Source organism: Strongylocentrotus purpuratus, unplaced genomic scaffold (genome assembly GCF_000002235.5).
Source record: "Strongylocentrotus purpuratus isolate Spur 01 unplaced genomic scaffold, Spur_5.0 spur5_scaffold_16, whole genome shotgun sequence".
Classification (NCBI taxonomy): Eukaryota; Metazoa; Echinodermata; class Echinoidea; order Camarodonta; family Strongylocentrotidae; genus Strongylocentrotus; species Strongylocentrotus purpuratus.
The window spans coordinates 25,746,131-25,771,486 of NW_022145601.1; the positions used below are offsets into that span (position 1 = coordinate 25,746,131).

Sequence of the window (25,356 nt, forward strand, 5' to 3'; positions counted from 1 at the left end):
GATATATCTAGAACCAATAGACAGGTTACTTGATATTGTACATGGCCTTTATGAACAGGTGTTGTATTGGGTCAATCAATATGAACCAGATATATCTAGAACCAACGGTCTTTCTAGACAGGTTTATGCACATAACTTTATACATGTAGAGACCTTCATACATGCCAACATTTGAAAATCAGAAATCTGTACAAATTATGCTATTTTCAAAAAAAAGAGGAACAATCCTAACTCTCCTATTCAATACTACAGACAAATTTGTACAGGAAGAGGAACACCTGCATTAAAATGATAATTATCTTCTCCCAAAAAGAGGAATGTTCCTCTTTAATCTGAACAGTTGGCATGTATGGACCTTCATGTCATTCCATATCACACACACTACATTAAGCTTGGAGAAAATGTTCGTCCAGTATTTACACAACTGGACAAATACAAATCTGAAAGACATTTTGAAATACTTAAAAAGAAAAAATGCCCTTGATACGTGTAATCCCTGATATGTGTGTTAAGCCTCTTCTTAAAAACAAGTACAAATATTAAATTAATGCACTTTGAATTTGCAGCTGACAAATCATACCCATAATCATTGCGTTAATAAACTCACTCACACTCTTCAATTTGAAGGTTTTATCTTCATGGACATGTAAATTACTGGAGTATAAAAACTTCTGGATAGTCAAGCATTAGATAGTTTTAAAAAATAAAGAAATAATACAAAATTTCAATAAAGAAATACAAATATTTTTTAAAGGCACAAAAAGATATGTTTTCTTCTAGATTGAGTAAATAAATATCCCTGAGCTCCAAATAACCATCAACATACTAGTATGAATCTTCCCAGTATCTCTAAATACTTATCTTCACATTAAAGGGAAATACCATTACAGGCTAAGGATTGGTTCCATAACATTCAATTTGATGTCGTTAATATAATCCTGTTTACAATGGTCTGGGCTAATTTTTCGATGTGTATTTTTAACAGCTAACCTCACAAGTCGTCTACAATTTATTGTGATATGTAGTTAATATAAACAGGGTTCCCATAGAAATTTGAGAACAAATTTCCATGACTTTCCATGACACATTTGTGCCTTTTTACCATGAACTGAAAAGTACCATTTTGGTATGGGTTGCGGCATCCAAGCAGCGTAATAATACCGCACCCATTGTCAGTTCAAACTGAAAGGCTGCCATAACCACAAACGGCACTCACCCAACGATCAATTTCAATGACTTTGTGAGATTTTTCCACCTCATTTTCCATGACATTCCAGAAGGATATATTTATCACTGACTTTCCAGGTTTTTTCATGACCAAGGGAATCCTGATTTTATTTTATTTTATTAAAGGCCATCTGTACTAGTTTGGCTAGGAGGGATTAGACCACCCAGGAAGGTCACTGAAGGTCTCATCAACTCAGCTCTCAATTAACATAAGAAATAGAGGATCATGGGGGGACCAATGGTCACTGATTAGGCATTGTTTTCTATATAGAGGGAGCAAGTAGCTACAAGTATTACAGTGGGCCTTTAAAATAAACTGAAATCTGATTTGTTTACCCTACTAGCCTGGAGGTCATCCTAATATTCATCATCGTCATCATCGTCACCTTCCTGATGGTGTTCATCCTCAATGTTTGTGTCCTGTAGTTGATCCGTGACAGCCTTGGTATTTGCAATCTGTACGTAGCGGGGTTCATTCAGACAGCTGGTTGATGAGATTGTGCGTGGGTGACCCTCCCCAAACACCTATAATACCAAGAGAGAATACATTGATTATTCTTTCAGTTTTTATTCATTTTCCAATTAAAAATACACCAAAACAGTCAAATACATTTCAAGGTAAGAATAGAAGGTACATCAAATGAATTCATATAAAATAAAAAGAACAAAAGGGACTGTCATTAAAAGCTTTGGATGCCTAACAGGTTGATGGTCCCAAGAATTGGCAATTAATAACATAAACATATTTTTTAGCACTCTAAATATCTTGTGGGTTTCTACTGGGTGTATTTCTACTGGGTGTATACTCACCTCAATACAGAGCTGATGCCATTTGACGAAGTAGTCATAAGCTGTATGGTAGTCTTGGATGTCTTCGTAGTAAATACCCGTATTGCTGACGATCCTTGTCATGAGTTTGCAGTTCTCTCCAAAGGCTTGCTGACACTGTTCAAGGGCTATTTGGTACCACTGAAGAAAGAAAAAAAAGATATGAATTATAAATAATGTTTTATGACTTACGATGTTTGTTCTATTTCAGTTTTTCTTGAATTATTTAAACAATGGTCTATCAAAAATAATAATAATAATCTTTTAAAGTCCATTCCAAATTTTATTAAGTTAAACCGAAAATGGAAATTCTTTATGCCTAATTGTTCGTGAGCCCGGCAGCCACTGAGCAGCGCCAGATCGACGTTGCTCTATCCCTTATTGTTGAATGCCAAACAAGGTAGCAGCAACTTCCATCTTTAAACGTCTTTTGGTATGACGCGGCCGTGGTTCGAACCCACGACCTCTCGGTTGTGAGGCGGATGCTGTACTGACTGAGCCAACACACCGGTATCGCTAGTGATATGTTCGTTTGTCTCGCAATGTATGGTCAACAAGGGATCTAAGAGATCACAACGTTTCGTGCACCACTGCAACACTTCGTCAGGTGATAAAATATATTGTAAGCAAGCGTCTTTTATATGCTACGGATGGAACGGTGGTCAAATAATTTGATCGATAATTAGAACAATAACGGACAAGGCCTATTGGCCGAAGCACAATGGTCTATGTACCCTGATTATCATCTGGTGTTTGTAATTTTTACCATTTGCAATATTGTATTCAATGCTTTTTCAAAATTTGCTTATAAAATGTGAACAATTCAGACATTGGCTGCTAATCATATTTTGTATTTAATGTATCATGAATAAATAAATAAATACATGAATAAAAGATAACATGGAACTGTTGTAGGAATTTGTCACAAACATCTGATATGTAGAAAATATTCAAGGTGTATGGTACCGCACTCCTTTAAGATTTGTTCATATATTATGCCTCTAAAGTCTACCACTGACAGCAAAATAAAAGCAATTTGATGTTGAAAAAGAAGCTGCATGCAACAGACCCCTCAGCTTACTAGCATAGCTGTGACTCAGTAGATACAAAAATGTGAAATGCACTAGATTATTATGTCTTCTTCTCTTTCACCCCTTCCTTCCTTCCTCTTCATCCCCCCCCCCCCTTCTCTCTCTCTCTCTCTCTTCTTCTTTCTCCTCCTCCTCCTCCTCCTCCTCCAACTTCTTCTTTTCAAGGGCAACTCAACTAGAGCCTGTGCTATAGTAGTACTTTTTAGGTACCTTGAGCATCCCATGGAATGGATATAGGCACAATATAAAACAGCAATGATTAGCATCAATATTACTCTTAATTCATTTTACAGTGTCCATTTCTTATGGTTCAGCTATATATACGATGTCAATCTTACCTCTTTCTGTTCTTCGCTTCCACGTTCAAATAGGATAGCCTTGGTCATACTAGCTTCTGCTTCTTTACCGAGGTCTCCAATCTGAAATTATAATGGAACATTCCTCATCAAGTACATCAGGGCCACATCTTGATATTAATCGCAACTTATTTGTGATTGATATCAATCGCAATTATATGCATTCATTCTTGAACCATGAAATAATCCGCTGTCAATGTTTCATTATTATCAATGATACCAAAATAATTGGTATCACCTGTGCCTGGGAGGTGTAAAGCAAACTTTAAGCTATTGGGTCTCTCCTTTCTCAAAATTATTTATTTATTAATGTATTAAGTTATTCATTGGTCAATACGAACTGACCAGCTGCACATGCTGCTGGGGAAGAGATAGAGAGAAAACCATGGTATAACCGATTGAGAATTCTAATGTTGTAATTATCTTGCGTTCAAGTTTTCCTTCTATCCAAGAAAAATAAGGATCTGGAACCATCTACCAGGCTCAGCAGACGAAACAAAAGGAACAAGCTACTTTAAGGGGGCTGCTATACCCTTCATTAGAATGATGCAGCCTCATGTAAGCTCTCACTTAGTTTAAGTTTACTAGTGTGGTGTTTACTTGCACTAGACTGTACATATTTTACTGCACATTGAAAGTGCTTTGTCTACACACTGTTTCTGCACTTCATGGCACTCTTTGCAGCTATTCGCTTAACCTACCATCCGATTATAGCTTCCTGAGTGAGCTGCTAAAGGGATTACTTCATCACGTATCAAGTACGGTATCAATTATTTACCTCTTTGAACATCTGTATGGATGTTTCTATGTGTTTCTTAGATTCTTCATAAGCTTCAGCTGGAGAGAGTGTGTTATCTCCTCCACACTCCATCCAAGTATTCAGGCCGAAAGCAAGGCGCATCAGCGTGTTTGCCAATCTGAACTGAGGAAAGAAAAAATAGAAAGAAATTGGCTTACAAACAAACAAGACGTATCATGAAAAGAAACTTAGAGTCACTTTGTTTAGTTTGGGGTTCCATATATCGGTCTATGATCTTTGAAGATTGTTTTACCCTACTGCTAAGAAAGCATGTACCGGTATATGCTTGTAAGTAGGCAACGAGAGGACCGAATGCTATATTAAGCCCTTCCTTTGAGGGACTTGGTAATGAGGATCAATGCCTTACCATAGGGCCTATTTTCTTGAGACATGTTATCAATAACAGATATTATATCCTGCATCAAAAATTTGTTGGCTTCTGATTGGTTGAGAGCTCGTCACATGACCAAAAATATTTGAGCTATTTTTAGAAAGTACTATATGAGAGTACTATTTTGGTTTACTATTTGGGAGTTGAAAAAAAAATGGGAATCAATTTTTTTTTTCAAATCTTAATTTAATGAAAACAAAATATTTTAAATCTTTTAGATAAAAATTGACATTTTTTTGTTCTAAATTTTTTTTTTCCAAAAAAAGTTTTTTTTTTTTTTTTTTTTTTTTTTTTTTTAATAAATTTTTGATGCAGGATATAAAACAAATATACCATGCCTTCTATTCGAGGTACTGGTTAAACTATGGGCCTCGGTGACTCCAAAAGTACCATTTGCTTCGGGGCTGCGCCCCTCAGCAAATAGTACTATTGGAGTCACCTCTTGCGCATAGTTTTAACCAGAACCTCTCAAGGCAGTGTATATTTGTATACTATAACTGTTTTAAGCTATTGAGATCCTTAAATTTTATTATCTATAAGCTGATCTGGTAGTTGTCATTGATAATAAGTTTTATCCAACAAATACATGTATTAATTACTTACATCTAAAGTATTAGCTTAACTTGCTTGAGTTTGACCTTTTACTTATTAGCAATTGCTAGTTCATGAATCACACTGACACAAATTAAATTTCAATTCATAGTAGTATTTGATGTGTCTAGTGTATGAGTAACTTTCAGCAGAGCGATAAAAATTTAAACTTTTTGCACAAATTGTGCCCAGGATTGTTGAATTCTATATCAAATGTCCTTTGACACCAGAAATATGATAGGAATTTAGGATACCAAAATCTTCAAATTGCCAACACGTCGAAAAATCTATTCATTCAAGTGAATAATGATTGTGTAAACTGGGTACGTTGACCTGTGGATTAGACTGCATGTATTTTACATACCTTGTGAGAGGGTCCCTCTAATGTTTCTCTTATTGCGACAGCCTTCCTGCAGTAGTCAATGGCAGGTCTCAAGTCAGAGATCTGTTCTCTCGTGATGAAATCATGCAGCTTGGCGATCTGTCAGCGTAAGCCAGTTGAAATGAGTTATGGTGATTAAGTTTGAATGATTTAAATTCTGTCTTCAAAAACTTCTCAAAATGAATATCAAAAATGAAAAGCAGACAAGGTCATATGTGATTCTATAATTTTGTAGCATAAAACTTTTAGAAAAGCAGTCACTTACAACATTTGCAAAAACTTCATGAATGGAATATACCGTTTTAGTTTTAAAGTAGATCACGAAGCTACATTACATACCTCATCAAAGAGTTCCCCGCACAAGTCATAAAGCTCCACGAGTCTCTCTGGTTCCGAATCCAGTTGCTCAGTCTCTATTTCAAGAACTTTATTAATAATGCCCTGAGCTGCTTTGTACTGGCCTGCCTGTGTGCTGTATGAAATAAGACAGGAAATTTATTATGTCTTAAACTGGGTTTTAGTGGCAGATAAAACAATACATCAACAAGTTGTGAAATCTTCAATTTTTCTAAAGAATATTATATATGAAGCATGTAATAACATTCGATAACTGGTCGTATTTAATCTTTAATCTTTAATCTCCAATGGATTTTTCTTGTAACCATTATCATTACCGTTAAGTATTTGGCATCACCTGTGCCTGGGAGTCGAAAAGCGAACTGAATCACTGTAACCCTCGGGTCTCTCCTCCCGGTATAACTAATTGGGGGTGTGCAGGTGAACCACTATACCGGGGCTTCCCCCTACTCTTTTACGATGAGGATAAAAAAGACAGTCCTGCTTTCTATTCTTTTGAATGAATGTTTCTTGAGAAAAGGCGATGCATCATTAAACCTTTATATATTAACTTCTTTCAAATGGATTTTCTTGAGACAAGAATCAAATCAACAGTCATATTTTACGCTCTTCAATGGCTGTTACAACACCCAAGACAAAACATCAAAAAAATATTTATGCATAATTCAATGACAGACAATTTTATGGGTATTATACATGTTCATGTACATGTATATATCTTGAAAATTTAAGTCAGTATAAAATCAGTTCGGTACTTACAGAGTGTGTGCAAGGCAGCTGAGTTTATCTGCAGTTTTTTTAGGATCATCAATAGACATAGCGGCACTCATCTCTGTGTATTTAGAAGCCATCGTATCATACTTCTCATCCATCTATAGAAGAATAAAGGTACAAGTTCAAATCAATTCAATTCATTTAAAACAAAATCATATTAAACGCAAAGGCCAAATGTAAATGCACATTACACACAAAAAGTGAATACATGGCAGATGGATATTTTGCATCCAAAATCAGAACCAGACGGATTCATTCATCAGAACATTTATTAGTGCATTTGAGGCAAGATAAACATTGGTTTTTAACTGAATAAAAAAAACATGATTAATTGGCAAACATTGAAATGCTGGCGAAACTAAAAATACCAATTTTATTACATTTCTTTAAACCTGGGAAGGTCTCTATGGTTTTGAATATACAAGGAATGTACTGTATTGGATCTTAAATAAGCCAACAATAATCAAATAACAATTTTATTACTTTATTTTGCAAAGTGAATAATAATGATAATAATAATAAACAACTTTTCTTTAAAGAGTGCAGATCACATCCCAATGCACTTATAAAGTTAAAGCTCCACTGCTCTACTTGTAGCTACTTGCTCCCTCTATATAGAAAACAATGCCTAAGTGGCGCCCGTTGGTCCCCCATGATCCTCTTTTTCTTATGTTAATTGAGAGCTGAGTTGATGAGATAACCGCCTGTCAGTGACCATGCTGGGTGGTCTAATCCCTCCTGGCCAAACTAGTGCAGACAGGCTTTAAGAGATTATTTCTACTCTTGTTTTGGCTATAAAATTACACTAAGAATGATCCTCTCTATATTTGGTTTCTATTCTATAAAATACGATTTGCATTTGTATTTCTATTACCTTTCTCCAGTAAGACAGAAGCTGCGAGCTGTAGTCTTCATTATACAGACCCTCGATCATATCCCAATCACAGATGCATTCAGTCAAACGCTTCTCGTTTCCTAGCTTGATCAGTTGATAAGGGTATTCCTGAAATGCAAACATAATTAAATAATTAAATTGCTATCTTGAATTGTCTTATTCTAATACTAAAGATATCAGCAAAGCAACAGAAACAAGAAGGCCAAATGATAATAATTATAGATTTCCACAGATTCATAAAAGACAATATAAATTACAATCAAATATGATAGCATTAAAGACCGTCACCACTACTGGGCCAGAAGGGATTAGACCACACAGAGAGCCATCGAGGTCACTGTGACAGGTGGCTATCTCATTAACTCAGCTCTCATTTAACATAAGAAAAAGAGGATCATGGGGGACCAACAGGCACCGATTGGGGAAGTTTTCTATATAGAGGGAGCAAGTAGCTACAAGTATGGCAGTGTGCCTTTAAAACAAAAGATGAACCTGCAGAGGGGATGATAAAAAAACCACAGAGGTTTATCGGGGGTCATCCCCTGCTTATAATATAAATATTAAAATACAATTAAAAAATTCAATTAATCAATAAACACATACAAAAACATACATAAATATTACAAGCAAATCTATGCGTGAATTAAGGAAGAGACAATAATAAAATGTATGTACATCATCTGACACGTACCTCAACTTTCCTCTCTAGATTGGACACATTTTCAAAGTAATCGGCCAGTTTTGTGTTCCACCAGCGTACAAGAGTCTCGTTCATGGCTGCCCCCTCCTCCTCTTCTTCACCACCCTCTCCTTCCCCAGCGAGCCGGGCATTGAAATACTTCTTTCTGATGGCCTTGCTGAGGGAGCGGTGGTAGAAGTCGAGCCGCCCCTCCCCGCTGTCCCCGAAGGGTCGCAGGAAAGGTCGAAGGGCGCGGTAGACCCGGGCCCACTTGACGGCGGGTAGCGGCTGGAGCTTGTTGGACTTCTCCCTCTTCTCGCTGGCACCTGAACATTTCAAAATACAGAGAATATACAGTAGATTAGATTATATTAGATTAGATTTGATTTATTTACCAACAGCAATACATTTTTCATACAATGATTTTACATTATACAAGAAGAGAAACTATTGGTTGGTAAAAGGGGCCAGATAATAGCACATGTGCTAGTCAACCCTGCTTTAGCGACTACCTGTATTGAAAGACCACCTGTCTATAAAGACCCCATTTTCTGTTCCCCTTGAAAGTGATTTGTTATTGAAATATATGCTAAAGGAACCTGCCTATAAAGACCACTTTCCATGTCTCTTTTGAGCAGTCTTTACTGTATGTGAAAAGGGTATTATTTTGATAGCAGTTACACGAGATTAAGCGACACCCATTTCACAAAGTTCTCTGTCTCATGAATCACCAAGTATCGCAGCAATATTTGACAACATCTTTTGATAATTCTTTTTCGTCATTCCCTTTCACAGGACAATCTGATGCTAATATGTGATACGTAATACATGCAAAGCATGTGGATTAAAGGTATTGAAGGAAGCATAAAAAAGGTTTTAAAAAATTGGAGGGGGGGGGGGGGCATTAAGATCATGCCCAACTTTCAAGCTATAAAATGGTGGAACTTTAGGGGTTACCTTTTCTATCACTTCGGATTTGGGCCTGTACGCCCTGGTGATAAATGTTATAACATGGGCAGAGGGACCATTACCGGTTCAGTTATTAAGTTTGCTCTCCTCTTCCCTGGCTGCCAGCTTTTGCAATCAGGATATAGCTACAAAAATGTGCATTTGTATAATTTGTTGTCATTCTAATTTTGTAAATCACCTTGATTGTATTGTTTCATTTTTATATTCCTAGAAAGTGCGAAATAAATGACCAATGAATCATCTCATCTTACAAACCTTTTTCCTTGTTGTTCTCTCCGTCATCAGAAGGCATCAGGTTATCCTCATCTCCAAGGATGGCCAGGAGCTCAGCCTCCAGGAGACCCGAGGAGGAGCACTCCAGGAGACACAGGGTGGCTACCATCAGGCTCCCTCCACTCTCATCTTCAAACCTCTCCAAGACTTGGGCCAGGAGCCTGAAAAGAGAAATAGACAGGTTATTTGTCTCATAGGGAGGGAAGGAGATCAGCCTCCAGGGGCCCTATAAAGAGCACTCCAGGAGACACAGGGTAGCTACCATAAGGCTCCCTCCACTCTCATTTTCAAACCTCTCCAGGACTAGGGCCAGGAGCCTGAAAAAGACATTTGCACATCAATATTAATCAATCTTTGTCTCATAGGGAGGGAAGGAGATCAGCCTCCAGTAGCCCCGAGGAGGAGCACTCCAGGAGACACAGAGTAGCTACCATAAGGCTACCTCCACTCTCATCTTCAAACCTCTCCACGACTTGGGCCAGGAGCCTGAATAAAGATATTTACACATCAATATTAATAAATCTTTGTCTCATAGGGAGGGAAGGAGATCAGCCTCCAGGAGCCTGGAGGAGGAGCACTCCAAGAGACACAGGGTAGCTACCATCAGGCTCCCTCCACTCTCATCTTCAAACCTCTCCAAGACTTGGGCCAGGAGCCTGAAAAAAGACATTTACACATCAATATTAATAAATCTCTGTCTCATAGGGAGGAAATGAGCTCAGCCTCCAGGAGACCTGAGGAGGAGCACTCCAGGAGACACAGGGTAGCTACCATCAGGCACCCTCCACTCTCATCTTCAAACCTCACCAGGACTTGGGCCAGGAGCCTGAAAATAAGAAATAGACAGGTGATACATGATCATTCATACATCGTTATCATACAGGGTTACAAAAAGGAAGGAGCTCAGCCTCCAGGACCCTGACAAGGAGCAATCCAGGAGACTCAGGTTTGCTACCATAAGGCTCCCTCCACTCTCATAGCTCTCCAGGACTTGTGCTAGCTAGGAGCCTACAAAAAAGAAATTTAAAACATCAATATTCATACAACTTTGTCTCATAGGGAAGGAAGGAGCGCTAAAAAGGATCATTCCAGGAGACATTGTGTCCTCCCATCACACTCCCTTCATTCTCATCTCCGAATCTCTAGCACTTAGGCCAGAAGCCTGAAAACAAACATTTACTACATCATTAATTCCTACTTCTACCTGTACATGTATGTCTTATGACCCATCTATAGATGATTAGATTTTGGAAGAAAGTGCAGAATTAAATATAGAATATCAGAATTTTGTAACTGGCAATCAATCACAAATTTCTTGCAACACCCCAATAGACTTACTCTAGAAGACCATCTGCCAGGGTGTTGATTTTGTCTGTGACCTTAGCGAAGACACCGTAGACTCGGAGCTCTTCACAAGCGATGGACAACCACAGAGGGTTCTGAGATGCTTCCTTGCTAAGAAGACTCACCATCTGTTCCTCGTCCAGACGCTTGTTGAACTGACCTAGTATCTCCGAGACAATCTCCTGTTTAATAAAAGATAAACATCAAGTATGATGAGGGGTTGGGTGTCCATGCAGACACTTAACAAACAGCCTTCTCTTTTGCCTTAAAATTATACAAAAAATATTCATTGAATAGCAATAAATATTTGTCCTTAATAATATTTTCCAACATAAGTGGTGTTCCTCAGGGTTCAGTGTTAGGACCTATACTGTTATTATGTTTATAAATGCTTTGCCAAACTCAACAAATTATTTTGATTTAGATTTTTTGCCAATGATTCTAACTTGTTTCATACATTTCCACCGAGACTTAATCTGATTAATATGGATATGAGAGCTGGTAATGAAGTATTTCGTAACTCATTAAATATCTATATATATACACCTGTACAACTACACCCCAACAAGTATTATTGAATCATATTGAGTATGGCAGGGGAAAAAATAAAGACTAAATGATCTTATACCCTTCTAGATTCCATGTCCAGTGGGGTGACAGGTAGCTCCACCGGTTTGATCTTCCTCTCTCTCAGCATACGATGAGGCGGAGTCTCGTTGATCATGGAGAAGACGCAACGTACCTGGGGTGCTAGTTTGGATGGCAACCATCTTAAGGTGGAAGCCGTTCTGTCCTCATCAAGCTTCGAACAGCAAAAGAGAGAAAGTATGTTTTTATTGAATTCATGGAATTTAGGATTGTGGAGAAGACACAACGGACCTTGGGCCCCGCCTTGGATGGCAATCGTATTAGCGTGGAGACTGTTCCATCTTCATCAAAGCTTATCAGTGACAGAGAGAAATGATAATCAACTGTTTAAGACCCAGACTCTCTAGATATATACGTACAGTCAAACCTGCTTTAGGGACCACCTGGCTATAAAGAAATGTTTGTCATTGAAACATGTACTAAAGGGACCTGTACATAAAGACCTTTTGCCTATAAAGACCACTTTTCTTCTGGGAATTAACACTCTTTATGATGGGAAAAGTAATTACTGACCTCATAATACATGTAATAGTGATAACAAATAAAATCCTCTTGGTCATGCATATTGAATTAAACACCATCTTTCAAATGAATTCATGTCAACTTCTTTCATAGATGTATGAGGATGACTCAGTTTGGTTTTGAAAAGTGAAATTGTCATTACTATCGATCTGCAAGCTATAATAATAATAATAATTATAATTTTATTGCATATTTACATAGCACACATATCCACCATGCATGGTGCTCAAGACGTTTCAACATTACCCCGGCTCTGCTAGGCAGCCGATTTCGGCGCTCACAGCATTCAAAGAATTCCGTCATACTGGTACCCATTTTACACCTGGGTGGAGAGTGGCAAATATAATTTATTCTATAAACCATAGAGAAAGAGATATTAATTTTAACATGATTAGAACTGATTTAATACATACCTGGTTGAGAGCATCAATGACGATGATTGTTGGCTTTGTGTTTGGGTTTGAGAGGGCACTGCTTGCAATCTGGCATGCTGATTCATAGTCCTTGGGCATGTTAGAGTCCTAACAACAAAAAGCATACATGGGACTATCAAATATAATGCTAAAAAAAAAGAAGCTAGGAATATAGCTGCACTACAGGCCTAAGTGTGGCAGGGTAAAACAGCGATCAGTACATCATAAGATTTAGCAAATAAAATTACTAGACGGCAATTCATCAAACTATTCAGGTTTAGTTGAGTTCATAAACTCTAAGTGAAGTACAAAAAATGAATTAAACATTGATTTTTAACTAGACTAGCAAAAGACACCTTTATTGTGTTTTTGTTGTGTTAAGTTTCAAAATAACATTGGAGAGTGGTGATCTTAAAACTTGTAAGTACATAGTATAAGATGGTGTCTAAAACATGCTGATCTGCTCTTTTGACAAAGAACAGTATTTCAAAGATAGCACCAAATACCAATCACAATGAGTATGCCATCATAATTTCTTCACAGTTTTATACAACTGTTTATATCATACATCTTGATGATTGCAATACTCCTAAACTATGATAATGTACTTTAACATACAAACCTTGAGTTCTCTGAGAAGTATGTCATCATAATCTTTTTTCAGTTTTATAAAACTGTTTGCATCATTCACCTTGATGACTGCAAATACTCCTTAACTATGATAATGTACTTTTACAGACTTTTAGTTCTCTGAGAAGTATGTCATCATAATTTTTCTTCACAGTTTTATACAACTGTTTATATTATACACCTTGACGATTACATATACTCTTTAATTACTTATCATGATGTACTTACATTACAGACTTTGAGTTCTCTGAGAAGTCTTTTGATCATTTTCTCTGGATTAGTGGATCCTGGGATGGCACCGACAAAGTGATAGAATATGTTCCAAGGTCCCTGCCCACTGAAGGAGAAGAAGAAGAACATTGAGTTAATGAAATTAAAGCATCCAACATTAAGAATATTGACGAGACATGACTTAATTAAAAATCTTCATTCATCAAGGATTTAAAACCAGGGGAGTATTTCACAAAGACTAAGATTGACTTTAAGTTGAACTTAACTATGGCAGGCCATTCATGCCACTCTTTGTTCTCACCATTTACTGGCAAGGGACGTACAATTCATGGTCACAAATCTACAGAATTTACCTTTTTTGATAATTCATTATTGAAGGAAAAGATATCATCTAAAGATCATAATGGTGAGAGGAAACAGTGGCATGAACGGCCTGCCATATATAAGTTCAACTTAAAGTCGATCTTAGTCTTTGTCAAACACTCCCCTGGACTACCACACTATTTGTAGTATAATACATTTTACTTCATCCATAATTTGACTGTGGAAGTCCCCCGTTTGTCCCATTTGTCGAATAAAGCCACTAAAGAGTAATTAAGTTCAATGAACTGATCAAAGGAATGTACCTGGGTATTTCTCCCTTGGCGGCCCTCAAGCAAGCTACATCAGCAACCCTGGCTAGCAGAGAAGATTTGCCGCTACCTGGCCCACCGAGAAGGATGAGGGCGCTACACTTCTCCTTGTCCAGGATGTAGGATTCAATCTGTAAGATAGATTGGCATTTGTAATAAGAATATGTATGTAAAAGTAATTGCGTTTAATCGATGTGTATGTATGTTTGGTATATACATGTATATGCACAATTGATATCAACATCAGGGTCCTTTTTCATACAACTTTTTATCAATGAAAGCGCTAAAATTGTATAAAAAATACGCTCTCAGCCAATCAAATGCAAGGACTTCAGTAGCCTATAACAAATTGAAGTTTTGAAATAATTATGAAACATTGTTGCACGAGCTTCAAAACATGAATTATATATTTGATAAAACAGGGTTGGCAAGATGAATATGAAATGATGAATCCAGAAATAAGCAATGAACCCAATCAAAATGCCTAGTGTTGCAGTCTTTTAGGCCGTCATTTGTTTTTATTTAATGAAATCACAGAAGTGCAGCTAAACAGAACAATGCAAGTCTCAGTGCCATCAACGTCCTTGCCATTTGAAACTGCATGCAATTCACTGCATCTTATTTTGTACACGCCAGAGATACGGATATGCGCATTGTAGCCGTGCTTTTTCACTTTGAGCAGTGATCACTTTTTAATGAGAATTTTGGAGTCATAGACGCAGGCTACATATATGTTAAGTGGAAAACCCTCTGTCCCTCGAACAGGACTTTAAATGGAGGCCCCATGTAGAGAAGAGCCACCACTTTTGCATGTTAAGAACCCACGACACTATTCGTAAAAGAGTAGGGGGAAACCCCAGATTAGTGGTCCCCCTGCCAATCGGTTATACCAGTGGAGAGACCCGAGGGTCACAGTGATTCATTTAGCTTCTTGCCTCTCAGGCACAGGTGATGCCAAATACTTAATAATAATAATTTGACCAATTAGATTGCCACTAACCTTTTCCAGGATATCCTTGCGTCCTAAGAGGATGCTACTCCTACTCTTCATAAAGGATTCATGTGCTTCTTTGTCTTGCTCATAGGGATCCAGCTGTCTGCTCTCATCCAAGGGATACTGCTCAGCAACAGCCTTCTTGAAGAAGTCAAACACCTACAGGAAACACAGATTAGAGAAATGAGAAATGTAGAGGTGTCATGGTCGAGTGGATACGTCACCGGACTGTCAATCACATGGTTCTCGGTTCGAGACCCGCCGGGCACTAATGTCCTTTGGCAAGACATTGATCTACATTTGACACACTCAACCCAGGTGTTGGAAATGGTAGAGCGACGTAATGGCCGCCTTGCTAAAGCCAGGGTAATAATCGGGCAGCACCAGCAGCGCCACATCATGTGCGCTATATAAGAAGCCATTATTATTATTATTATTATTATAAAATGAGACATTTGGGCAGGAGGAAAGGAGTCTAGAGATGCATGGAAACTTGCTATCAAAATCATATTCTCATAATAATAATGAATCTGGATTCATATATCACTTAACGGAATACCGTCTCTAATCGCTTTGCAGATATATGTCTCTGTTGGAAGAGCGCACATTTGTTTACAGAATTGTAGCAATAATAATAATAACAATAATGATGTATTCAAGTAGAATATTTTCCATATTAATGTTTAAATGCACCTTCACAATTATGTTATTAACAGAAGAGGTGAGTTTTGAGATTTCTAAAAAAAAGATATTTAGTGATTGCTGGTTGCAAAGAAATATGGGTAGGTCATTCCAGTTTGGGAGCAGCAGTTGTGAATGCTCTGTCAACAGGATATTGTTCCTCATTTTAAAGGGAGGGTAGCGACTAGCCTGATGATACTACGTGTCTTTCCCGCGACCTGACTCGGGGCAAATCGGGTATAATACGACTACGGATGATGCGACCGCAGCAATCACGTGCGTACAACATACGCAAAACCAAAGCGTGAGGAGAACTTGTCCTGTTTCGTGAACGCTGACAATGTAGAGATTAAGTCGCTGACTACCGTTAATCAAGTCCATTCGTTTACGTGCAGTTGTCCAAAAGAAGGCGTAGATGGTGTTAAATAGTATTTGCCAAGCTACACTCCCTTTAGGTGTCATGAAACAAAGCCTTAATGCCTTCTCTTACCTTGACCTTGAAGTCATCCAGGCCATCCAGCTCCACCTTACCAGAATCAATATCAATGCCATTGTATGAGCAGGAGTACTTGAAGACCTTATCCATCTGCAAGTATGTTGCAAAACAGAGTAATGTTATTGTAAACATGTGGATGTAATACAACTGTTCACATAACTTAAAGGGAGAGGGTCGTCATTTTCCATGTGCATAGTCAAATCAAGTCCCTTGGAGAGGACTTATAGCCATCAGTCCCCTGGTTGCTTAATACTTACAAGCATACTTTCCAAACTGCAATGTGAGACAACTGGAATCAAGAGTCTATTAGAGCAAAGTGAACAATGCGAGCGGAGCATATAAAGGCAGGGGGTCCAGGGGCAAAGCCCCCGGGAGCACATGGGTTTTGGCACTTTCAGGCATTTAGGAAAGGGTATCCAGAGGCCTAAAAAGATGGATTTTTAATGCTTAATTATTTTTTTAAATCTGATTTTGCACATTTCTAATCTACACAAAGCAGGACACTTGGTAGGTCTGCCAATAATGTATGGGTACAGTTGAGGTAACAATATTGGACTGCCTGGAGCAACACAGCAAGACAGACATGAGCACTATACTATAGAAGCCGCTATTACCATCTTGTCATTTTCTTACCCCAAATCTGGTTTGCAGCATCTCTTTGAGCATCTTGAGTTTGTGGGTTGCTATGGGGTTGCTATCCACAAACTCCTCTCGATAATTCTGAGGTATCTGGTCGATGAAGGAATCATCTCGCAGGGCAAAGAGGGCTAAATTGTTACAAAGGAGAAGAGAAAAATAGAATCTGTAACCTGAAGTACTATAAGTGACAAAATTTAAATTACAATTTTAATTCTGTTATATAAACTGTCGCTCATATAGTTGGAATATTTTTTTTTTAACCTCCATTATGGAATTATTTTGACAATGATTTATTCCTAATAGATCTAGATAATAGTATACATTCTCAGATTTTATTGAATAAGAATTTGCCAGTGTTTGTTTTGCGTGACTGCTAAAGCATATGTAAGCTACTATGCTTATCAACTAGGGGACCTACGCCCTTAAGTCATAAATGACAGTAATGGGGATTAATGCCCCACAAAAGGGCACTAATATAGCACATTGACACGGTTTTGATCCTGGGGCCTCACAGCTGCGAGGCCATTGCTTTGCCACTGAACCATGAGTGTACGCAGCGGGGGTTAGGGTAGGGGGCAGTTCCCACAAATTAACAAAAACAAAGAAAATGCAATAAATTTGTAATAATTCATTGAATTTCCCCCCGGTCCCCAACATAAAAAAATCTTCTGTGTGCCCATGCCTTGAGCCATAATGCCCGGCATGAATGTCCTTTGGCCTGACGTTAATCTATGTTTGCCACTCTCAACCCAGGTGTTAAATGGGTACCGGGTAGGATGCGAAAGTTAATTTGGTTCGATGAGCAAGGGGCAACTGGCCGGAATGCTCCCCAGGGAGTGGAGAATGTGCATACATTGTGTGCGAGTAAATCTGAATCCGATGACCGGGTAATAATATGTACTGCGCCTAGAAACAAAGTATTAGACGCATTATAGAAGTGAACTATTATCATTATTATTGGATGAAATAAAATAAATAATACTGTTTTTTTAACTTACAGTTTGGGTTCTCTTTCCGATAGGCGCCATGCATGATCTCCATCTCTGTAATGGAGAGACCATGAATCCAGCGATAATCACTCACAACACTAGAGGGCACTTCCTCTAGGCCTGGGATCCATCCACATCGTTCACTGTCGTTAAATAATAGAAGAAAAATGATTGGATTTAGATGTCAATTTGAATAATGAAAAAATTGATTTGATTTGACTATCACCTTGAGTCTTTTTAATATCAAGCAGTAGTCGCTGCAAATATTTGATGGCATTTTCTTCAGGACTTACCTCTAAGACTGGAGCCAATGAAAATATTAAAATTAAATTGCATTCAAAGGGATTTTTAACAGTTATTACATACATGTAATGCTTACGAGAATACATTCAAAGATAAAATCAATAAGATAAAATATTATAACAAAAACTAAGAATAACCGACATCATTTTTAAAGTCAACACGTAAAGCTGTGATATTGTATCTTTCTTATAATAATGAAACCTGACAATAAGAGAAACCTTGGGCGTGTTCACACCGCAAGGGGGGACCGTGGGCGGACCATGGATCGCGCTATCGTAGCGCGACCCACGGTCCGCCCATTGGCATTCGCCGGATCCACACCGCAGTGAGATAGCGCGGTCTAACTGCACCCAAGTTTTTTGAGAGGTCCTGTTGTCATGACGCGTGACGTTCTGAATAGGCCATTTTCGTAATGTAACCAAATTTAATGCATACGTCTTTGTAAAGTGCCTCAATACAAATTATTTCATTCACCTGATAAGAATAATAGTATTTCAATAGACAGAATCCAAACTGCATACATTAGTTGTTGTCAGGTTGGACAAGCATTATGGCTTGACCTACCTATATAGCAACACTTAATATATGCAGTTGCATTCTGACTATTGAAATACTATTGTTCCTATCAGGTGAATGAAATAATTTGTATTGAGGCACCTCACAAACACTTATGCATTAAATTTGGTTACATTACGAAAATGGCCTATTGTACCGATTCAGATTCAGATCGCACCAAAATAGAATGAGTATAAAATTCCCCGCGTGTAGAACGATGAAATCCGGCGTGCTATCGTAGCTCGGGTTCACACCGGTAGATATAGCGCGGTCTAGCGCGCGCTAGACCGCGCTATCCCTCTTGGACCACCCCCAAGAGGTGCTCCAGTGTTGGCTCGCCGTGGCTCGCTGTTGGGCGGACCGAAACGACGTTGTACCTTCCACACCGCAGAGATAGCGCGGTCTAGCGCGCGCTAGACCGCGCTATCTCTGTCGGTGTGAACAGCCTCCTTGAGGAAAAAATAAAACCAGTAAACTCTTTTGAATCATATTTTTTGTTGTATTGTATTGTACCTGTATCTTTTTATGTTTGGGGTTGCTCGTTTACAAGTTTTTAACTTATTTTAGCAATCCCGGTATTTGCAACGATTTCATTTTGATTTTTATCTTTGCCAAATAAATGTGAGTTGAATGAAAGGTTTGGAAGTAGATATGAGGAAGAAGCATAACTGAACAAAAAAGAAGTGTCATTACCTCGTCATGTTGAGAAAGAAGGGCATGATGTTTTCTTGATAGCATCTATCAATCTCACTCAGGCATGTTCTAAGAGTTTCTTCGGTCGTAGTGTCCTTTGGTACTCCCTTTGCAGAAAAGAAACAATACCGTTATGGTCACAGAAGAGCAGGAGATTCTATAGATTTTATTGGTGTACTGGAGCATCATGGTGTAGTGGTTCTGACTCTCGTCTTTAATCATAAGGTCGTGAGTTCAAATCCCACTCCAGGACATTAACTTCCTTCAGCAAGAAATTCATCCACATTGTGCTACACTCCACCCAGGTGAAGTTAATGGCGACCTGGTAGGAACTTATTCCTTAAAGCACAGTAACAGCTGCTCTGTTAAAGCCAGAGTAATTATGCCGCATTATTGTAGAGCGCTTAGAGACTTCTGGTAAGGTAGGTGTTAGGCGCTATATAAGCACATATAATTATTATTATTATATCAAAGTATACTGTATGCTGCACAGGGTAGTACTTGGGTTATGGTTTAATTAAAGCTTTGGGTAAAGTTAATGGTTAGGTACAGTATTTTATACAGTATCGTTCTTGTTGTGTGTTTTCATTGCAGACCAATTATCCAATTACAAACACTGATAGAACAATAACAGTTTGTGAATCTTAAAGTTGCAGCAAGTATATGATAAAACTGGCATGAAATTGAAGAAAAAAAAATCACGGAATTGCCAACAGTTTGCACAGAACGATTACACAGTTGCTTAGAAAAGAAGAGTTGAATTTCCTTGTCTTCATTTTCTCATTACGCAGTCATTTTCTGACAAAATCATCTCGCGTCAATACCAGAATACAGAAGAAGCTTTTTGCAAGGGTTAAGAATTTGGAACTTGAATGAAACTTGAGAGTTTTACTACATGGAGGAGATAATCCTTACCCATCTGAGATCACACTCTACAAGATGTAGTCTTCTCTTCTCGCACCACTCTCGTAAGTCTGGGAAAACCTGTAAAGTAAAGAAATATTACTTGCTTATAAATTATATCGTCTAATACCATCTTCAGTCTGTTAAAAAACTGTTCCTATATTTGAGAAAATCTTACAGATGAAACAAACATTTCAATAACATATCTTGTCTTCTCAGAGCATTATATCTGGAAAAACTTGGCCAAAAATGAAATATAACCATTTGATGTCAACACATAAGGAATAAACCTTTAGAATTATGGTGCTACCATGCTTCAACATGTATGAGAAATTCAACTTTTCATTGTTCATTTTCATACAGGTACAAAGAAGTGCTTGATGAATATCTAACTTTACAATTCACAAACAAATTTTAAATCTTACAAAGAATCACAGTTTTTTCCCCCTTTTTTTTAAAAAGATATTGGATATAATATCAAAATGTGAGTGGTTTGAGGTACCTGCATCATAGAAAAAGTTACAATTTCATGAAGATGTATCTTTTGACTCGTTTAGTTTCTTCACATTTAATTGCTATATGTCTAAAAATAATTTTGCCTATTGTTCTTAAAAATAAAAATCATACATATAGACATACTGCATGCCAGTATATTGAATAGTGTGTTTCTCAGCTGAATTGCACACTTTGACAAGATAAAAAGATAAAAGATATATACCTTAAGATTTATCTGAAAGAATGGAAGAGTAAGAGATAAGAATAAGTTCTTATTTGCAAAGAAAAGCTGATTAGTTTAGGAGGCAAGGCTAATTCATGAACACCTTTACAAACTTCTTAACTGCTATGCATGTAAGTTATTAAACTAAAGTGAATGATATTACCTCTTTGACCAAGACGTCCCTCTCTGAATGGAAGTCCCGGAAAGTGGATGACACAAATACTCTGACCGTCTTCCAGCCTGATCGCCTAATGGTGACCCGATTTTGGCGACCCCTTGACTCTATTGTTTTCTCTACGGATTCCCATTGCTGACTGACCTCGTACGGGTAACTGCGTGAAGATCCGCATCCCATGACGACTTGTGGTTTTCACTCTTAGTTGCCTCTGTAATTATCTTACAGTGAGCTTGGGCCCTATGACAAAAAATGCAGAAATAAGACCTGTAAATGGGTCTCAATTTGCAGAAGAGTCTGTCTGAATCACAAAACATACACAAAGACAATCTATGTACATCGATCACCTTCAATAAATATTGCTGAAGGAGAAAGAAAAAAAACAGAGAAAGAGGAGTAGATTCAAAGAAGCAGAACATGAAGAAGAATATAAAGAAAAGAAGAAAAAGAAAATGCACATCTGGTCCTCAAAGTGGCAACTCTGGTTTAATGCAAGCAAATGTAGTGATTTGCATCTTCGATGTGGAGACTGTCAGGAGCACTACACAATTGGGAGTACAGCCCTGAGTGCAGGAGTGGAGAGGAAAAGGATTATGGGCCGAGGGGTAATTATTGATGACAAACTGAAGTTCCAAGGCCATGTGTCGTATGCCATCAACAAGGCCAACAAGGTTCTGATCAGCATCGGACGTGTCTTTCAGGGTCACGACACATCCACCATTCCCAAGTTGTTTGCACCCCCTCCTTGAGTACAGAAATGTAATCTGGTCACCAAGGTACATTTTAGATGCTAAGTCCGTGGCGTGGAGAAAGTGCAGAAGAGAAGAGAGCAAACAGAGTTAAAAGAAGCCTTATTCAGGAGAGCGAGAGGGAAAAGAAAGAGAAGATTCAAATAGAAAGAGGGGGAGGAGGAAGAGCTAGGAGGAGGAGCTAGGAGGGAGGGCTAGGAGGAGGGCTAGGAGGAGGAATGGGAAGAAGAAGAAGAAGAAGAAGAAGAAGAAGAAGAAGAAGAAGAAGAAGAAGAAGAAGAAGAAGAAGAAGAAGAAGAAGAAGAAGAAGAAGAAGAAGAAGAAGAGAAGAAGAAGAAGAAGAAGAAGAAGAAGAAGAAGAAGAAGAAGAAGAAGAAGAAGAAGAAGAATAAGAAGAAGAAGAAGAAGAAGAAGAAGAAGAAGAAGAAGAAGAACTCTAGGAAGAAGAATAGGAAGAGGAATGGGGAGAGGAGAAGGGGGTTGAAGAGGACGAGGAGGAGGCAACCCCTCCTCCATTTGACTCCAGCAAAGCATAGAGGGTCAATGCTAATGCATATTGACCTCTAGCACTGCACTAGATCTACGTGTTAATAGGCAGCATTTGAATACATGAATAGTCAATACACTTATAACACATAGATGCACACAATCATGTTGATGCGGCTGATCGGCAAGTTTGACAATTGGACTCATAATTTGAATTTTTAAACTATTCTTTCTAACATCGGAAAGTTGAAAAAATTGTATTTTACTGCCATTTATGTGTCATCACAATCGTCACTATAGTACATTTTACTATTTGAGTGAAATATCAGTTGAGTTTTGTAAGGGCTGTCAAGTTTGGGGAACTGCTTCGAGGGAGGTCGTATGCAAATTTTTGTTTTGCTCAACGGCAGTGGCGTACGCATGATTTTTTCAAGGGGTGTTTTAAAATTTGAATATCGCGTCAAAAATTTTCTATTTGTTATGGGTCCCGTTTATTTGACGAAAAATTGGTTACCATATGTTTGGCGGGAGGTTATTTCATAAACCGGGAGATTCTACATCGAAGCGGGAGAGCGGGACTCGGGAGAAAAGGCGTGCTGGCGGGAGTCTCCCGCTACGAGCTATTTGGCCGGCAGGAGAATGAGCATGGTGGCGTGAGACTCCCTCCAGGCTCCAAAAGCGGGAGGGTTTTGTACAGTGGTGTTTGAATTGTTGAGAATCAATATCACACTCACACAAGTCACAGCTTGTTTTAATACACAGTCAGGATGGTAATCCCTACCACACCATATTACCATACTAGATCCTTTACTACACCACTAATAAAAACTAAATAATGGGCAACATGTATGGCACAGTTATTCGCGCAGCCGCCACGCCCCTGGTACTGGTGCATGGTGCTTGCACACATGAGGACACGGACGTGCGTTCCTCCGAGACTTGGCCATAGACCCTACATATAAAGTTGCATATGGGACTGTGGCAAATTTCAATGTTGATTAATTGACAATAAAATCCAATCTTAGAAAACAAAATAACACACATAAAACACATGAAAGCATTATATACGAGACGAGAATTCGTTAAAGGAAAATGAAATAAAATATATCATCCCATATTTACCACCGCTTAAAATTGGCACTGGACTCTCCGTTGTTAGGGAACGCTAAATCACATCGATAAACAAACAATGCCAATAAATGGATGAATACGGTCTATTCATATTTTTACGAATAAGTGGCGCATTGCCAATTTTTTTGCGTGCATAAAAGTTAAGATACATTTTTTAAAGGTTGAAATTTTTGTTTTATTTCTTAAAGGCCCCCACCTGGTGCATGGACAAAATACAATTAAAGCTAGCCTAGTATACAAAGATATTTTACAACTGCACCACCTCCAGTCATGAGTATCTTTTAGGAGGAAAAGAATCCAAGATCCAAGAACTAATGAGACTTTCCTCTTTTTGTATTTAAGCAGTGGCGGATCCAGGGGGGGGGGGGCCGAAACGGCCGCGGCCCCCCCCCCCCCTATTGGCGGCGCAAAAAAAGAAAAAAAGAGAAAGAAAAGAAGAGAGAAAAGAAAGAAGAGAAGAAAAAAGGAGAAGAGAAAAGAAAGGAGAAGAGAAAAGAAAAGAAAAGAGAAAAGAAAGAAGAGAAAAGAAGCAGAAAGAGAGAAAAAAAAGGAGAAAAGAAAAGAAGAAAGCCCCCCCCCCCCCCCCCCCCCCCCCATCCCTCCCTCCCACTCCGGGAATCTCCGATAAAGGGTAACTTTTCACGCAACAAAGTCCGACCCGTAATACACAAAATCCGGCCCGTACTGACTTTACACACAGCTCTCATTTAACATAAGAAAAAGAGGATCATGGGGGACCAACAGACGCCGATTGGGGGAGTTTTCTATATAGAGGGAGCAAGTAGCTACAAGTAGGACAGTGTGCCTTTAAGAGTCGAGAATGGAACAACCAATCATCTTCTTCCTCTAACAATATCATTAAACTATGAAAAGTCAAAGCTTCCGCGCTTCGCGCGGGAGGGGGGGGGGAACTGAATTCAGACAAGGATCGAGATTCGAGAATGGTACAACGAATCCTCTTCTTTCTCTAATAATTTAATGAAACGTCAAAGCTGCCGCGCTTCGCGCGGGGAGGGGAAAGACTGAATTCAAACAAGGATTAAGAGTCGAGAATGGTACAACGAATGGTCTTCTTTCTCTCATAATTTAATGAATAAAGTCCGGCAAAGCGCCAGGCAACGATAACATCCACACAGAGTTCCTCAAGAACATGAGTCGCAAAGCTACTTCCTGGCTACAAGCCTTTCTCTCTACCTGCATGATAACATCCACTATTCCATCAAAATGGAAGACCGCTAAAGTTATTGCCATTCTGAAGCCCAAGAAGCCTGCAGACGAACCCAAGAGCTACCGTCCAATCAGTCTGCTATCGCACATCTACAAGGTACTTGAAAGGCTGCTACTTGCCAGAATCGTTGACACTGTCGAAGAGAAGCTACCTACTACACAGGCAGGTTTCAGGAAAGGTAAATCAACCACCGACCAAGTAGTCAGGCTTGTAAACGACATAGAGACGGCCTTCCAGAAGAAGCAGAAGTTTGGTGCAGTTCTTGTCGACCTTACTGCGGCATTTGACACAGTATGGCACCGTGGCTTATACCTCAAGACCCTGCAGACCATTCCAGATGTAAGAATCGTGAAATTCATCATGCTGCTTGTACAAGACCGGTCATTTGTCCTCGAAACATCAAACGGCGAATGCAGTAGGAAGAGGAAACTCCGCAATGGTGTGCCGCAAGGCTCTGTCCTCGCTCCGATACTTTTCAACATCTATGTCTCTGATATGCCCAAAGGGGAATGCATGCAGTATTCCTACGCAGACGACACCGCACTGGGGTTCAACAACCACTCCTTCGAAGCAATCGAAACATC

The 25,356-nt window shown here is 38.7% G+C and overlaps 1 protein-coding gene across 2 annotated transcripts; it reads right to left on the bottom strand.

The window, feature by feature from the left end:
• Nucleotides 1-1,533: 1,533 nt before the first annotated feature.
• Nucleotides 1,534-23,606, bottom strand: LOC588578 (TPR repeat-containing protein DDB_G0287407). 2 transcript variants are annotated; one of them, XM_030987141.1, is made up of 24 exons: nt 23,536-23,606; nt 21,167-21,418; nt 20,298-20,366; nt 19,383-19,489; nt 17,841-17,974; nt 16,837-16,970; nt 16,198-16,293; nt 15,033-15,185; nt 14,027-14,163; nt 13,398-13,506; nt 12,540-12,647; nt 11,585-11,758; nt 10,951-11,138; nt 10,336-10,438; nt 9,595-9,670; nt 8,383-8,696; nt 7,671-7,799; nt 6,782-6,894; nt 6,005-6,137; nt 5,648-5,764; nt 4,281-4,424; nt 3,485-3,565; nt 2,038-2,196; nt 1,534-1,752 (listed from the first exon to the last, which is right to left on the bottom strand). In XM_030987141.1, exons 2-24 carry the CDS (start codon nt 21,356-21,358, stop codon nt 1,585-1,587), a joined length of 3,138 nt encoding a protein of 1,045 aa, XP_030843001.1. In that variant the 5' UTR covers nt 21,359-21,418; nt 23,536-23,606; the 3' UTR covers nt 1,534-1,584. The 2 variants fall into 2 exon arrangements, with proteins under 2 accessions (XP_030843001.1, XP_030843000.1); XM_030987140.1 differs by lacking the exon at nt 10,336-10,438 and having other exon boundaries at nt 9,595-9,773.
• Nucleotides 23,607-25,356: the final 1,750 nt, after the last annotated feature.

Coding starts and splice junctions, on each gene's coding strand:
- LOC588578 (XM_030987140.1), bottom strand. CDS start 21,358: ATGGGATGCGGATCTTCACGCAGTTACCCGTACGAGGTCAGTCAGCAA. Junction 20,367..21,166: donor GGGACGTCTTGGTCAAAGAG/GTAATATCATTC, acceptor TTTACTTTACAG/GTTTTCCCAGACTTACGAGA. Junction 15,186..16,197: donor TGGATGACTTCAAGGTCAAG/GTAAGAGAAGGC, acceptor TGTTTCCTGTAG/GTGTTTGACTTCTTCAAGAA.